Source organism: Haliaeetus leucocephalus, unplaced genomic scaffold (assembly GCF_000737465.1).
Source record: "Haliaeetus leucocephalus isolate CR32 unplaced genomic scaffold, Haliaeetus_leucocephalus-4.0 Scaffold1, whole genome shotgun sequence".
NCBI lineage: Eukaryota > Metazoa > Chordata > Aves > Accipitriformes > Accipitridae > Haliaeetus > Haliaeetus leucocephalus.
In genome coordinates, this window is record NW_010972437.1 from 16,208,815 (window position 1) to 16,226,085 (window position 17,271).

At 34.8% G+C, this 17,271-nt stretch overlaps 1 protein-coding gene across 4 annotated transcripts in view; it reads right to left on the minus strand.

The window, feature by feature from the left end:
- Positions 1-17,271, minus strand: part of PSMD14 (proteasome (prosome, macropain) 26S subunit, non-ATPase, 14) — a 48,477-nt gene that overhangs the window by 12,531 nt on the left and 18,675 nt on the right. For 3 of the 4 annotated variants that reach the window (XM_010567659.1, XM_010567674.1, XM_010567666.1), the window contains exons 4-7: positions 12,742-12,813; positions 12,293-12,412; positions 11,098-11,168; positions 9,981-10,131 (exon numbers count right to left, since the gene is read on the minus strand). In XM_010567659.1, coding sequence (XP_010565961.1) covers positions 9,981-10,131; positions 11,098-11,168; positions 12,293-12,412; positions 12,742-12,813 — 414 coding nt within the window. Of the gene's footprint in view, positions 1-9,980; positions 10,132-11,097; positions 11,169-12,292; positions 12,413-12,741; positions 12,814-13,210; positions 13,252-17,271 lie in introns of those variants that run through there. The other variant, XM_010567682.1, reaches the window with a different exon arrangement.

Consider the following 17,271-nt stretch of genomic DNA (forward strand, 5'->3'; position numbering starts at 1 on the left):
TAAAAGTGCAATTTCTACCATCTCAGAGGGCTACAAAAAGTACACGTGTGAATGATATTTCTCGTCTCAGTTGCACTGTGACAACCAACGGTAACTAAATACTTTAACTACACTAAGATTAAAGGAATTTGCTGCTATCACTATAGCAACCATCTTAAAGAAACTAACATGCTCAACAACCTGGAGGCTAAATTTAGACCTAATACGCAATAAAAACATAAATACAACAATAAATCCTACATATTCATTTCTATGAAATGTAATAGCTTTTTTTCACAGTGAGCACAAATCAGTCCCTCCTTTAGAGGATTATATAAAAATAAATAGACTCATTAATGTCCACTGTATTAATGAGCAATGGGTGAAGTAGGTGTTAATTATGCCACAGTAAGATTCAAGAAAAAAACCCCGGTGAGCACTTGAAGGTGTGTACAAGCTGAAGTCTCCCCTCTAAATTTGTATATTTTGAAGTACAGCATGATGCAATCAGATGACAGCAACATGGTCACCCCATATTCTACAATGGAAACTTTAGACACAGTATTTTGAATAAATAACCTCTAAGGATTAATTAAAAGCAGCACAAAAACCTGCTCAGTTATTTTTCTTGTAAGAAGTCAGTATTTCTCATCAAAAATTTTAAGCTTTCAGTGTACTTAAATTACCTAATGCAGCTCAGCGTGCACTGTTTTAGTGAAAACTATAGTTTCCAAGCTTCAGGCTTTACAGCCTTTCTGTAAAGACACAAAAAGTTAAACAAAGGTCTGTGCCATTGGGATATTTTCCAGATATATGAAGGTAGATATTTTTTTTTTTTAAATGCACTTCCATAGTGCAACTCTTTCACCACTCTGACCATTTAATTCTTCCTAGTATAAGTGTCTTCAGACTTTTCAGAGGTCATTTCAACAGCAGACAGCTTATAACAAAACCATTAGCAGTTTGGCTAGCTTAAGGAAACCTCTTACTTTCCTTTTTTGTTTATTATCACTGCATGAATCTGCAGCATATGAGAGTTTATAATTTCTCAGGCTTGTTAAATTCATGTTAAAGGTCTGTTTTCTTGTTGAATAAATTTTGTTCATATAATGCTGCCTATTTCATATACTGAGTCTTTAATAGCACCTTTGGTCTATGCGCAACTCACAGATCAAAACAGAGGACTAAAATAGGGGTTGATGATGCTATTTACATGTGTGATTCCTGCTGTCTTCTTGTTAGTAGCTTTAATATAATAGAAGACCTTGTCTGTTTTGTAATTAACACATCTTTACTGGAGAGATATTTGGAAGTGATTGCTGTGAATATACTGGTTAGTAAAATAAACACAATCACACACCACTTTCTGTTATCAGACAAATTTGTGAATTGTACACATTATACTCCAGATCAACAAACTGTGATATAACAGCCAAGTAGAAGACACATTTATATAACCCTTTATTTTTCTGAAAATATGTATTCAATCTGACCTTGCAAATATAATTAGCTTGTGGGATGTGTGGATTTCAGTACCATGGATGCTTTACTAATTGCAGCTCTTGGAAAAAGATACTAAATATTTGGAAGCTGCCAATACAAAATAAAAACTGCATCTTTTTGTACATCTGTCTTAGCTTCAAAAAGCATAATAATCTAAAAAACAATAACTATACAGCATTTTTTAAGCATTTCTCCAGGGTCAACAACCCACAGTACAGCCCGCGTAATATATTTTTAGAAAAAAAATTTACAATTATCTTTAGTGTACTTTAATAAATTTGAAAATAGCTACAATCAATATGATTCATAGTTATTCACAATCTGAAGACAAGCGCTGGACTCCTCAATTGCTAACTAGAAAAAATCTGGCCTTTATAGTCTGCACATAGTTATTAAAAATAATGGCTTGATTAAAATTTAGGATGCTTAGTAGCCAGACTTATTTCAGCTGCTTCTGAGAGGGTGAATGCCATATATATATTACCACTTTTTCTAAAACAGGCTTAATAACTTTGTGGGATATTTTTTACCCCCCCCAAAAGATAATTTCAAGAGTACTTTACACTTTACACACTTGATTCTTAAATCCCTCCAATATCGAATGTACAAACAATATTGAAACAAAACCAGTCCTGTTTTGCAAGACCCACTATACTTCAATGGTAAACTTCAGTTAGAAATAAGTCAGCCTTTTATGTTTAAATTAAAAAAATTTCTAACATCAGTATTTTTTCCAGTGAAGAATCTATGACATATGGTGACTATCTTTGAAAATGTATTGTGTCCTTGGAATTCAAATAGAAACGTATTGTTTATGCCATATGTTTATGAACAAACATACCAGTGCTTAAAGACAACTCTGTGAAGGATATAATGTGGTTATGCCAGGTGTGGAAAAAGAAGTAATGTCCCATCTAAAATCTCTTTTATCACCTGCAACTGTCCTGTTATCAACTGCTTAGTTTGTTTCTAGATTCTTTAAAAATGAAATGGAACATGTGACCTGAGAAGTGCAGCTCGGGTTTATGACCATTTCGTTATTTATGCTGCCATGCACTGTTAGACAACTACAAGTGAAGAACATCTTCTGTCCCCTGTAAGCCCACAACATAAAAAATTCAAAGAAATCTTACTTTTTATGCCATTTCCAATGAAAAGCACTAAGAACTGAAACTGACTCATGCCAAATGCATATCACTGAATTGCTGTGATTGTGAGTTTGAAGTTTGCAACATGGAAATTATTTATAAAATGTCAATTTTAGCTCTGGAAAATATATTCCTAGGAGTATGTGCATTTTCCTTCTCTGTCCTTAGAGAATTGCTTACTTGTGGTCAAATCCGCAGTACAACTTGAATATCCATACTGGGAGGGGAGAGAACTACAGTATAATACATTTATCTTGACAAGCGAGGGCATGCATCCATAACTCCCAAGTAGCAAAGCCACAAGTTTTAAAGCTATATGCCTTAATGAAGATAAATGGACTATTCTAGATCCACCATGGCAAAAGGAAATTAAACATTTAATACTTTTCAACAAAAAGTCTTCTTGGAACTTTTTTTGTTTTAAGGACGGACATGAACTGAAGTAACCTATGTATATGGTTTAGTAGGTAAACATACATCACTTCATTAAATCACAAGAAGTCCAAAGGACATTGCATAACAAATTTTTAGAACACCAGCATTGATATTAACAGTTTTGGCATCCCATTTAAAAAAATTAGGAAGTAAAATATGCAGAATGTTATTCTGAATATGTGCAACTACTATCAAAAATGTTGGTTTTCAAACAAAATGGTAACGAAACAGTGGTATACTGGCAGTAATGAAACAGTTCAATACTTTGTAGTTTATGGCCAGGTTTAGAAAAACACATTGTGAACTGAAAACACTGAGTGGCCTACACTATAGTGCAGATACAATTAATCTCTTACAAATGTGATTCTTCGGGGAAAAGAGCATCAATCTTTACTGAATCAACAGGAATCAAACCAACACAAATGTATCTACTTCCTTATTCTCCAAATCAGGCTCCTATAGACACTCAGTTCTTGCCGAGATCGATTTAAGATGTTTGCATCTCTGATATGCAGGCTACTGCACCAAATGCTCTGTTCAGTCAATGTTAAGAAATACCACAGTACTGTAAGAGTATCTAAATGCACTAGACATGGTACGAAATGTACAGAAATGTACCCTTGAAATTTCAACCAAAATTACACATTGTAAAGTTATCTTTTCTGTTTTAGAATTTTTCCCTTTACAACAGAAAAGTGTTAGCAAGTCCAGTTCTAGCAATGGAAGTTGTTCCAGGTATAAAAGAATCTGACAGAAAGTTGTAGGTATCACATGTTTTAAAATATATTTTCTTGTAAAATATTATCTGCATAATAATTCACAATAAACAGACGTCTCCAAAGCAGTAGTGACAATATAGTCAATTTACTGTTTTGTTTAGTTGTTTTTAATTAATACATTCAAGCTGTACCCTAATGACTGTTGAATTCACTTGTGTCTAGGGAAGACTTATTAAGGTAAAGGTTATTAAGACAAATGCACCAAGTAGGGAGGGAGAGTTGGGTATATAAAGAAAATCTTGTTAGGTGGCTCCAAGCTACTTAGCATGCTCACAAACTTAATGGGCTATTTTAAATTTCAAATTTCAGGCATTATACTAGTCTCTCCAAACATCTCATTTTAAGGATTGCTTTTTTTCTGCCGCCTTAAAAAACAGTCACCATCTCCAATCCTGTGGCTAATTCAAACAAACAAGGGAAAAGGACAGGTTCAAAGGAAAAATGATAGCACTCTGATAAAAGAGTGGAGGTCTGAAAACATGGAATCTTTCAGAAAACTAGTGTAACACTTGTTCAGCTGAAGAAAATTGTTTAGGCTAGATGATAATTCTAACATTCAGAAGAGTACTTGTTAAATCTCTGTCTGCTTTGGTTTCACTCTTTTAGACTATCAAGTAATTACCAAGTTATAAAACCATTCACATACATATTTGTTTTGATAAGTTGGGAGGATTTGCAACACAAAAAACTGTCTCAGGAAAGGAGTTCAGCTGCCTTTCCCCACATAAGTCACCAAGCTGAGATAGCGTAGTGCATAGAAAATTTAATCTAAACTGGAACGTAAAAGTAACAGGAGAGATCAAAACTATTTGCAAATTGCTATTCTTATGGTCAGCACTCAGCAAAATAACCATCTCTTACTCTGAAGAGTTAAAAACTGAAATCAGGAATTAACAAAACCATACTGCTCATATACATAAGTAATCACGCAAAGGTTGTCACCTAGATTTAGAAATACCAATGGGCAAAAAAAGAGGAAGAGGAGTGTTTTAAGGAAGAGGTTGCCAGAACAGGTCATCCAGCAAATGAAAAACAAAGCTCTGTTCAACCATATGATCTATTGGTTTCATGGTGGCATTTTATCCTATGCCTACATAAATTTTGTCCATTTTGAAAAATGGACAAAATCTTATTAGCACAATAAGAATTAAAAACATGCTGGAATACTACAAAATTTCAAAGTACAGTATTTGAGCCACCAAACTTTTACAATAGGCATAGAGTGCTTTATCATTCTAAATAGAAATTTGAATATTTAAAGATACTATTTTTTTTTGTTAACAGCTCAAAAGGACTTTGAGACCTGCACCTTGCTCGAGATGACCTTGGCTTTGGACAGACACAACTTCGTTATGGACCTCTAGGAGCAACTCAGCTAAGTTCTCTTCTCCTCAGCTCTTCATTTGTACAAGGAGGATAAACCCAGCACCTCTCTTTCTCTCTCTCTCTCCAGAGAATAGCTGTTTTAGGACAAATAATACCTTTTTTTTTTAAACCCCATACAGTGTAACTGTCCCTTTTTGGGGCTTCTAGGAGCATGATAAGAATATTTTTTTTCACAGTTTAAAAATGAGTAAAAGAACAAATGATAAAGTTCATCACATTTGTTACTCCTGTTAAAATAAAATTCTAAAGATCTCATAAATTGAACAAAATGAAGCAATTTATGACTTCCACTGAAAAGAAACTGCTTGAACAAAATGGTTTTAGACTACAGCCCACATTCTGGCTACTCTTTGAAGTATCAAACCTTCCAATTCCAGAAGAGGTTACTTGAACCACAGAACAAGATTCTTCAATGATGTATGTGGCAGGAGACAGTAGTAATAAACTGAAATGAGGAGCTGCTGACTGTACACAAGGGAAAAAAAAAACCCTGCAAGAATAATAAAGTATTGGGAACAGGTATTCCCATGAAGCTGTTGCATCTCAAGACTCAAGTGGACAAAACCCTAAGCGAGCTGGTCTGAACTCAATGCTGATAGTGTGCTCCGCACAAAGTTGGACTAGATGACCTCCTGGAATTATTTTGATTTACCTGGCTACCCAAATGTACACGTTTTTTTTCTTCTTGTACCCTCTGAATGAGATTAAGATAGGGGTAAATTACCATAGCAAAAACCTCTTTTATGAAAGTGGCAGGATATGGTTTAAGCACAAGATTAAGATGCATAGCATATTTGTTTTTATCTGTCAGGTGTTTAACATGTAAAGTAGAATTTATAAAACATTATTGCAAAGACAAGTCTTTTCCTCAGCAAACAATTTAAAAAGCATTTTTGCCATAAATCAAGAGATCTTCCTGCGAATACTTCTGACAGTGACTTGCTAGGAAAAACTATGGTATAACAGACATGAAATTTTGCTGTATGAACAAGAAATTTTGCTACATATCCTACTAAACACCACAAGCGCCAACAAACTTCTCAGATGTACAAAATGGACTTCTGGAAATTTTGGATTTTACCGATCCTTATGCCAGCAATTATTAATCAAGGGAAACCAATGAACTTCCTCAGAAAACCAAACCATTTTAAATGGTGACTTTTATAATAAAGATTTAAAGTTTAAAATAGTTCAAAAAAGAAAATACCACTTTTTTCTTAATTTAACATATAAGTGTGCAACACAGTAAGTTAACGCTTTTGGAGTTAAAGATACTATGTTACAGTGGGTTTAGTGTAGTTATATTTTCCTTAAGAGGTGAGGAACAGCTGCTAAGTTAAGGTCCAAAAAAAATTATTTTTAACATTTGGCAAAGGTATATAGTTCTCTCTACAGACATTTCAAAATGTATGTTGGAAATAAATATGAAATGTCAATATTTAGCTTTATTCCAGATCTTTAATGAAATTACTGCTTCTGTGGAATATTCTAAATATGTATTACAACTTCCATTGCACAGACTGGAAAACTGGAGGGGATAAAAGAAAGGTTTATTGGTAAGTACAGGATGAAGCAACAGCTAGCCAGGCTGCTCCACTGGCCATATTTCACCATGTTTACTTTGACTTCATTCATAGAAATCAAATTAAAAAAAAAACAAAAACCAAAACACAAAGCTTTTTTCTCTCTGCATTCTGATAACACCGACCTTCAGTTAAAATTCACTGATCTGTTGTGAGTTTATTTTACAGACAGCTAGAACATTATTAGCCCAAAAATGGCAATATACGGTACAGAGTCCTGAAAAAGCATACTGTGTGTGCAAGAATATGCATGTAAAGTAATAAGATCACTATTTAGAATTACTTGTCCTTCATGTGTCCTATTATATTTATGTGATAATATCCCAGTCCTAAAATGGTCATTAAAGCAGTTGGCATTTAATCCACACATCTATATGAGGGTTTTATTTTTATATAAGGCATTTATATTACTTTTTATTTTTGCTCATTGGCTTTAAGACAACTTTTTTTTTTTAAAACTGGTGAATATTACATGTATTCTTATCTTTAAACTGCAATCATACACGCCTGTCCTACTAGGTGTTTGGAACACAGGTATCCAGACAAGGACAGCTAACAGAAGTTAATAATTTTTGCTTGCTACCAGTGACAGGGCAAACTGCTTTTTAATGCTTTAGCTGGTCAAGGTGAACCTGAGGCTCCTCATCAGAATTCATTTCAACTTCCCAACACATGAAAATAACCTCTGCCCCGGTTATTCTTCACTAGCACAACCATGACTGCTTCACTGACTATAAGCCATAGCAATTTATATGGGCATGGACCTGCCCCGAGGCAGGTTTAAAATTAGCTAATGTGTTATTTTGGACTTTGTTTTTAAATACATCTAATCTCAGTCAAAACAACACCATATTAAAATCATCTATGCCACATGTTCACTATAATTTTTTGCCAGACAGTTATGCTAGGAAAAGGTATAATGAGTAATGGTCTTGGACTCACATAGCTACATACACGAGCAAAAGCCCACCTGTATAGTGGCTACTACACCAGCAAAATTACCTCTGCAAGCAGTTCTTTTGCTGGCACTGAGAAAAACTGGGTACTTCCCTGAAATAGGCTTAGCTTCAGTTGTTTAACATACAAAGAGGCACTGGACACCATAGTAAGGCAGCCATGCACATGAAGCAGTCAAACCTCACCTAAGAAATCCCCTTGAGCTCTAATATATCTGTTCTTCTCTCAGTTCATCTAAAATCAAAATACATTTTAATATAAGCGATCTTGCCGACCAGGATCATAAAAATCATACACATTCCATAGCCCAATCTCACCCCCAAACCCAAAAAATTATTTAGAAGTAGTACTCATAATTTGGGGGATTCTCTTTTATTTCTAAGCTTTTAAGGATGCACTTGTCAGAAATGTGACAGATGTAAACCTTTTTTTAAGTGAAACCTGAGAATGTAATTTAATCTAACTGTAGCAGCTAGACACATATGAAAAACAAACATTACAAGACTTCCAGTGATCTCAAATACTGGCAGCAATGCTGTAAGAAGAGCTGTAATTGAGAAGCGTTTAGATGGACAAAAAATTCCAGAAAGGTTTAGATGGACAAAAATTTATTCATATTCAAAATAAATACGCCAAAGATTATTTTCTTGAAGAGAACAAAGATGCTCAAAGATGACATCTGTGTCAGAGTGGCAAAAAAATATTTTTCTTTTTTAAAAAAAACAAACCAAGCACTTAGTGAGCAAGTGTGGTACAACAGTAGTGTGACTTACTGGGAGGCTTTTCTCCTTAATGGATTTAATACCTAGTGAGGTCTAAATTAATTACTAGTATAGTCCTGAAAATTATATTTTGACAAAATAAAAAGAATCCTATTTCAACATTTCTATTGGAATGGAAAAATAAGAAAAAGCAAAAGGAAAAAGTTCTAGAAAAAATAAGTCAGGAGTAATTAAATATTTTACTGCATCTTCCCCCCCCCGCCAAAACTACCTAAATTTTCTTCTACTCTTTATGCAATTTAAAAGGGAGCAAAATTGTTTCAGATGTCTAATAGCCTCCAAACAACCAGAAGCTATTAATTTTTCAATTGCCTGTTACATAAACGAATTTGCTATAAAAAACAGAATTTAAAAAACCCAACTGAAAATGCAACTGTAGCTTCAGAATATTCTATTATGAAATTAAGGGAACCTGTGGTGGAATTGTTTGGTAGCTTCAATATGATCTGTCTCACAGGAAATATTATACTACAGCTTTACAGACGATGAACACTTACTTTTTAAATATTTATAAATTTACATTAATATCATCCATATATACCATGACGCATTTCAATAATTATTCTACAATACAATGGGAGTGCATGCTCAAACAAAACACCTCAGCAGTATTTTAAAGCAGTAAACCACCTAGCCAATTTCTGTATGTTCTGTAGTTTTTCTAATCCATTCTCCCTGTGGTTGAGCAAAATCGAATTGCCTCTCACATTTGCAGACAGCTCTGTGAAGGTGATAATAGAGCTGCTCCCTGCTGTCATGAGGCAGGAAATAGGAAAATGGCATATGGGGCTAGAAAGAAATAAAAAGAGAACTAAACAAGAACAAAAGAGATTTCAACAAAGGACAACTATAGCCCAATATGCTTTGCAAGTTAATCTCTTTTCATAATCATTTAACATACTTAATCATTTATCTGCACACTTCTCAAACTCAAATGCTTGATACTAAGTCTTCTGTAAAGTTTTATAGCCCAAAACATTTGGAATAGAAATGATACTAAAAGCCATCATATGCAATGCCTATAAATCAATGCCGCCTTAGTACCTACATTAAGGGGCTGAACCTATTCCAATCTGTTAGTAATTGATCTTAGATTTTGTGGCTAAAATGTAATATCTGAAACAATGTATACTTGAATTATTAGTTGCAAACATGTTGAGTGACACCTAAACAGCAAAATATTAAGGGAGGATTATGACTGGTTATGTGTACTGACAATATTAAAGACTTTCAGCCTGTTTAAGGACTACTGATGCAAGATGCAGAATAAACTAAAAATGATCCTTTCATTTGCAATGAGAATTTTTTTTTTTTTAATGCAGAATGGGCCTCCAAAAAATCAAGAACTTACACATATTTACAGTGCTTCTATATCAAATCTTACTGAAATACTTTAAAAAAAAAAAAAAAAAAGCAAGCCTACAATACCTTTCCTTTTACACTCTGAATGGGATCCACCACCACAGCAACAGCTCTTTCTGATAAGGCTTCAAAGCTCTGCTGAGTATTGATATCTACACCAGACAACCAACAGCCAAAGCCAGGGTGACTATGATACCAACCAACTACCATCTCAGGTCTGAAACAAAGAGGACATTGAGATTCTTAAATATAAAAACATGTAACACAAGAAGAAAGAGTAATGTATAAGGGCATAAATTAGGACGAGCTGTGGAAAAAATACCATTAGAAATATTTAAATTACTCACCATAGCATGGTGAAAACATGGACATGAATAAATGCGACAAAAGAGGGCTATCATTAAGGGATGCACATTAGCAGTGGTAGATCATGCTTTCAGTTTTTCACCCTGTTACCACACCTTCCCTGAACCAGTTTTTACCCTTTCAGCACTTGAGTAAATATCTACTCTTTAACTCCTTGGCGTCGAGGGTTGAATTTTCACGGCAGAAAGTCCATTTCAGACATGGGCAACGGGAACCAACGGTGGGAAAGGATTAAATATCAATTAAACCAGCAGTAGAACTAGGAACTCAGTCAAAAAGCAATTTGCACTGTTCTGTTCAGCTGCTGAGCCTTTTGCTAACATTAATTTTGAAGTTTTTCCCACAGTAAAAGAATTTGAGCAAGGAAACGACAACTGTTCAGAGGTAGGAGTGAAATAAAAATTTGTTTAAATACTAGGATCTTTTACAAAATTATTTTCCCTTTCTTTTCATTAAAATTGTTCATAAATAAGCTAGAACTTGATAATTTTTTATCTTAATCAGAAGAAATAAAAAAATCAATCTCTTAAGCAGGTACTGTCTAGTAACTGCCTATACTAAATTGAGCAGCATTCTAATCTTTCTGTGCAATAATCAAAGCTGTAGGTTTAACATGAGTGACAACCTCCTGACAACTGAAATGCAGGAGGTGGACTGAATTACATGCTTTGCTACTCACCTGATTTCTGGGCCAGTTACTTCTTTTTAAACATTATTAATAGCCCCTATATCACTACTTTTCCAGAAAGCCAGCTGTTTCTTCTAAACAACATGCAGGGAGTATTTGTTACTGTCAGCCCTCTTTAGGGTGACTTACCTTCCTGTCTGTTTCAGCATATCCAACATTTTTGCTTGAAATACAGGATCAACTGCCTCCACACTGACACCCTGACACAGAAGACAGACAAAAGTCATAGTAGTTGTACATAAAGCCATATTGTCTTTTAACTTGTTACTTTCCACAAACAAAAATTCAAACACCATTCATAAGCATCTGCTTAAAAGGGCAACCTCACTCCTTTAGAACTACTTGATAGAACACCCTTAAATGTAAAATATAATTTTTATAAATATATTTCAATGTGATTTTTAAGATGCTGAAAGAAGATTTTGAGTTGCTATTTAAGTCATCTCTACTATGAGTAAACATGATTAAATAGGCATAGGAATTCATCTTTTCCTCTTTTTGTCCTGCAAACTCTGGCCCGTTGTTTCTCACAAGTTCAGCTCTACAGGTTTTATTCAAGATAAATATCACATACCAGCTTTTTGCAGATTCTACTTATACTATAACATGCACAGAATAAACTCAGGACAAAAGAATCTGAAAATTTCATTGATGTGCAGCTCTGAGTTACAAAGGGGTCTGTGCTTCTTTTAAGAACAATATTTCATTCAAGTTACACCAAAAAAGCATCATAAATTCCAATTATACCCACTGGCTCATCTTCTCTTTAAAATATCTCTTCATAACATGAATATTCTTACTTAAAATTAAAATACATAATTTTTTTCACATCACAAAAATATCATTTAAGAGACATGCCACTGTAAGATCTGTTGAAGAGAGCAAGTTTGAAGTATATCTTATAGCACTATCACACTTCAGGGCATGATACACTTCTAATCAAGCTTTTTACATTTTGAATCCCTCCCCTGGCTCACAGTATATGAGTTCTTGAAGTTATCAATTTATAAGTCTTATAAGTGATGTTATACCAATATATGTACACATGCGTAAAGACCAACATCTCCATATATTGATACACACACTACACACTTACATACTAGTCTTTGCTTAAAAAAAAAAAAAAAAAAGGAAATTTGTTTTAACTAATTGTTTTTTACTGAAACCCTTAAATCCATTAGACATGTTTGCATTGTACCTAGTAGGTTATACCTTAAGATTGTATAAATGAGGTAAAGCAGGAAAAGCTTTTTTAAAAATATTTACCATAAGGAAAAGCAAACCAGCAAACAAAATTATCAAGGTCTAGTTGCAAAGAACTCACCGTTCCTGACTGTGGCATTGCAAAAACATCAATCACTCTCACAGTGTAATCATCAACAAATTCCCCGAGCATCAGACCCATAACTTCCATAGGGACACCAGCACGACCATGCTTCAACATCTGGAATTAAGACCAAATGACACTGTATGTTTAACAGGAGGTTCAAGTTTGACTTGGGATAGTTCTTTCAGCCTTTGTTGATCTATAGATAATTTGCAACTTGTAGCACTTTTGGAAACTGTAAGGAACTACAGAATAGTAAAAATGAAGTCAACAAAAAAGAAGTAATTAAAATAAGTTTCTTACTCTGAGTGTTCCAAACAGTATTAATTTATTTTAAAAATTAGTCTGACTAGCACCTAAGGAGCACAAGTCCATAAACTTTGGATAGCTGCCAGGTGCTTTATCTCCAGCACTACACACAGATGCAGTACACACAGAACACTTACTTTCAGCAGTGCAAGGGAAGAGATATAAACCTGTTCGGCTGTATCGACCGCAGGAGCATCTGTTGGTGGCCCCTATGAAAAGAATAAATAATTATTTTCTCCACCATTGTTATTCTGCAGTTTCTAAACATTTGCTTTTGTTTTCCATATTACAAAACTTACAGAAAAATGCATATATAATTGTGACTTTGTGTTAGATTAAGTTCTTACAAACAAAACCAAAAAAAAGCACACCCAAACCCCAAACACTTCTTTACAGTGCCTTCTTCATTATCCTATTTTATAATACAAGTCACCTAGCCATCATCCCATCTACCCCCCGCCCCAAAACAATACCAGTCTAAAGAGCAACCTAATAGGAATCATTCAAATAAACTGGCAAGTATTGCACTGGGTACAAACCTGTTACAAGACATACAGGCTAAGAGTCAGATAAGTTTTCATTAGTCAGCCTTGCCGCAATGCTAACCTTCATCAGCTGTAAAATACGGCCAGTTCTCCAATTAACTACGCGTTTCTTAGAGTGGTGTGAATGTAAATGCTGCTGGGCTAGCATGATTAACTGGCACCAACACAAACAGCAATTTCCCTTTGCTTCATCAGCTTTCAGCTAAAGAGGACTTGCAGATAAAGGCTATGGGAGTACTTTGCAGATACACTGGTACAGTGAGAGAAAAAATGGACCTCCGATCCCTAGGTGGAAAAGCTGTGAACAAAATACTTTGCTCTTTGCCTTATGAGTAGTTATTCAAAAATTAGCACAACTGTCCCAGGTGTGAATGATTGGTTGAAACAGGTTCTGTGTACTGTTGAAAATGAAAAACACAGGAGGCAGCAGTTTAAAATGCCCCTTTCTTGAGGAGCAAGAGACATATTGCTCTTATATACAGAATTCCATATCAGCGTACCTCGTTACAGCCAATTAACAGTACATTCATTACTTTATTACCAAATTGTGTACAACAAATTTCCACTGAAAATACAAAAGGTTACTTCTGCGCTAAGTGATGTAAACTTAGAAGGGCAACAAAGAAACTATGGAGTACAGTTAAAAAAAAGATACTCCCCGTTAAGTTAAAGGAGGAAAACAATGGTGCCTTTACACAAACATTTTGTAGATTTAGAACTTTGATTCCACAGTTATAAGCAAAATCGGGCAAAAAAAAGGGAAAATTTTGAGTAAATTCTTGATTTTTCACTTAAAGTGGAAAAATTCAGTACAACACGTGTCCACCAGACATCAAACAGAAGACATAGCGATTGACACAAGCCATCACCTCCTGAAGATAAAACCAGGATCTTAAGTAATCAGCATATTAAGTTTGTATAGTAATTGTCCTTTCTGCATACTTTCACTTTTACACACACAGAAAAACATCACCTGGTCTTCAGAACACTTTAAAGAGCAAGAAAAGTCAGTTGTGTTCCCCCCCCTGCCCCATGTCAACGAATTCCTTCTCTATTAGCTCCAGATCCAATCTTTATATTTTGAAACTCACATACATGCATGGATCTGTCAACCACAACTGCTTCCTAACACCTTCAAACCTTTATTTCCAACTTTGATACTGCTGACCATCACCTCTTGATATTTGCTCTCCCTCACTTCTTACTACTCATTGCTAATTCTGTCACTTTGCCCTTTCCATCAGCAATCTTCCAGCAGGTTTAACTTTTCACCTTCTATAGTATTTTCACCAAAGGTCCATTTTTAAGCAATTCCACTTCATCAAGTATTTCCCTGACTAGCCATAGCCCAACAGTGACTTGCTCCAGTCAAGGTGTCCCCCTACACTTACGATGAAAAAGTCTACGAGCAGTTCTTCAGAACGTTTCACAGAACTAGATTCACAGGGCTCCTGAATTGCTTATTCCAAATTTACTACAACTAAATTGTTTGACTGACGAAGTTTCAAATGCCCAATCATTTTCTGATACTGTTACTATGGGGTTTTTTTCTCCATAAATATGTAAATTTACTTTCTTAACTGTATCTCTCCTGCTTTAAGTCTATTCCAGACAATCTTCTTTTCACTGAGAAGTCTTAATACTTCAGAAAACACAAAAACTCACATTTCCACTTAATCACTGCTAAGAATAAAGCACAGATGAGTTGGGTTTAACTTAAAACAAACAAACAAACAAAAAACCCCAAACAACAAACAACTTATTAGTTTGATAACAACCCCTTTCTTCATACATAAAGCTCTTTTCCATTTTTCTACCAGTTCTAGATCAGAGAGGGTCTGAAGTGATGGTAAAAGTACAAACACAGTAACTCTCTGCTTTAGGAAGAACCATAACATCCATGCTGTGATCACCATACTATTCTACATTTGTCCCAGATTTTGTTTAACATTTCACTGTAAGCAAGCATCCCATTACACTATTCAGTATTTTTTAAAATAAGGAATAGCATAAAAAAAATAATCTCCCCTGAACTAGCATAAGTAGTTCTGAGATTTCTGGAAGGCTAATGTTGATGTTTGATTGAAACTAGCTTCTGAAAAATCAGGGACTTGAACTGAAGTTTATTCCACAGACTATGGCTCTTGAATAGGCTCTCCTTGTGTGGAATCTCTAATGTCTGTTAAGATGTCAGATCACACTGACACTATTCCTGCAGCTGAGGCATTAATCACGTCTCTGTCCCCTATGTAGACACCTGTGTTCACAACTCGTAAGAGTTTAATTATTCCTCATAACTTTTCCCATTTTAAAATCAGTCAGCAGATTCAACACTTAGAGAGGAGGCAACGACAAACATGATTACATTTTGTTTCCATAACAAGGCAACTAAATTACCTTTAGTTTAAGAAAAGCTAGGAACTAAAGCAAGGTGTTACCCTACTGTACTCATTCCTAATCTTTCCTTTTTTTTATTATTTCTATACTCCTTGGAGGTTTCAAATGCTTGTTTACCTTGGTGATGGTCCAGAAGAAGAGATATTTAACATTATACTTTACCAATCCTTTAGGCATTCTATGAGATTAAGTAGTTTCTGTTTTCAAAACTTATCTTAAAAGTTCTCCTGCCAGCTGCCAGCACCCATAGCCAACAATTCATTTTCAGCATAGGAAATATTGCTAATTCATAAAGGAATGCGTCACTGGTGTAAGTCAACTAGCTTAGCACCTTTTTTCTTTTTAAAGCCACAGTATTCACTGTGAATGATTCTGCACACTAAATGTGAGTTTAAATATATAAATGACTACACTAAGCGTTAGGAGATATTAACTGCAAACTTCACTGTTTCACTTTAAGCACATGCCTGAGCTAGCAAAAATATTAAAGATTAGCTTCCACTCTTACCATGCAGTTCAACCAATTTACCTGAACTCTTAAAAAATTAACTAGTGGTAGTATACAATGCAAATATAATGTAGATTTATTAATTCTCAGTCTTCTTATAAACTACAGCACATATTAAGTATTTCCTTGGTCACAGATGCTTCTTTTGTGAAGACCTCACTATGTCCTTTCAGTCTGCTCTGTTCTCCTTAGAGATTATAATTACTAGCTAAATTATGAGAAAAGGAAACAACTCATTGCACTGTACAAATTATGTTTAAATTCCATGTTAATATTCCTTCGTTTTGAATATAGATTAGAATGAACTGCTCAAAAGAGTTCTGAAATTATTGATGTACTAATTCATGAGTTTTGAGAAGGAAAGGATCCATAGGTCAAAACCTGTCCAGAATCCACCTTCACAAGAGATTTAGTTTCGCATTATTTTCCTACCAAAGATAAACTGGCACATAAAATACTATAGGCACACACTTGTCTTTCTACAGAGAATTATAAACCCAAAGTTCACCAAATTGTTAACCTAAATTTTTTAAAGATTTAACAGATAAAAGCAACAGAGTACATCTTGGGTCTTTAAAGTAGTTTACTTGGCTTTAGACAATGCCATTTGAAAAAAGCTGACATTTGGAAACTGGAACCACTTTACTTCCATTTCCAACCACTTCCTTTTCCATGAATGGCTGATAATCTAACACAGCCTTGGAGTGACAGCCACAGCTTCTGCGTGCTAGTTACACAGTATGTGGGAGCTAGCTATGGGTTACATGTTTTAAGATTTCTTTGGCCTGTTTCTGCTAATCTTCCACAGAAGTTTATGCATTTCTTTCATGAAGCAAAGAGGAAGAAAGACTTTATTAGCTAATCTCTACATGGAGGCAAAGTATTCTGCACTGACCCTCCACAGCATGTGCTATTATCACTGTTCATAAACTGCACTGCCTGCCAACTTTAACAAAGGAGCACCATCTTTATGAAGCAGAGTACCAAATTAAATTAACTGGTGTCAGAAATCAAAACAAGAAAGCATTTGTATCTGCAGTGCAAAAGATCTGCTGGTATTTTTGGTTACATTATGGTATTCAAAGAAGGTCAGATAGTTCTCCCACTGCACAGTTTTGTAAGAGTGCCCATCTCACTGCAAAACAGCAAATACTACCCTCGTTCTGCCTGACCACAGCTTTAATGGATAATTTCTTGGGGAACTGGAGAAAAATGGT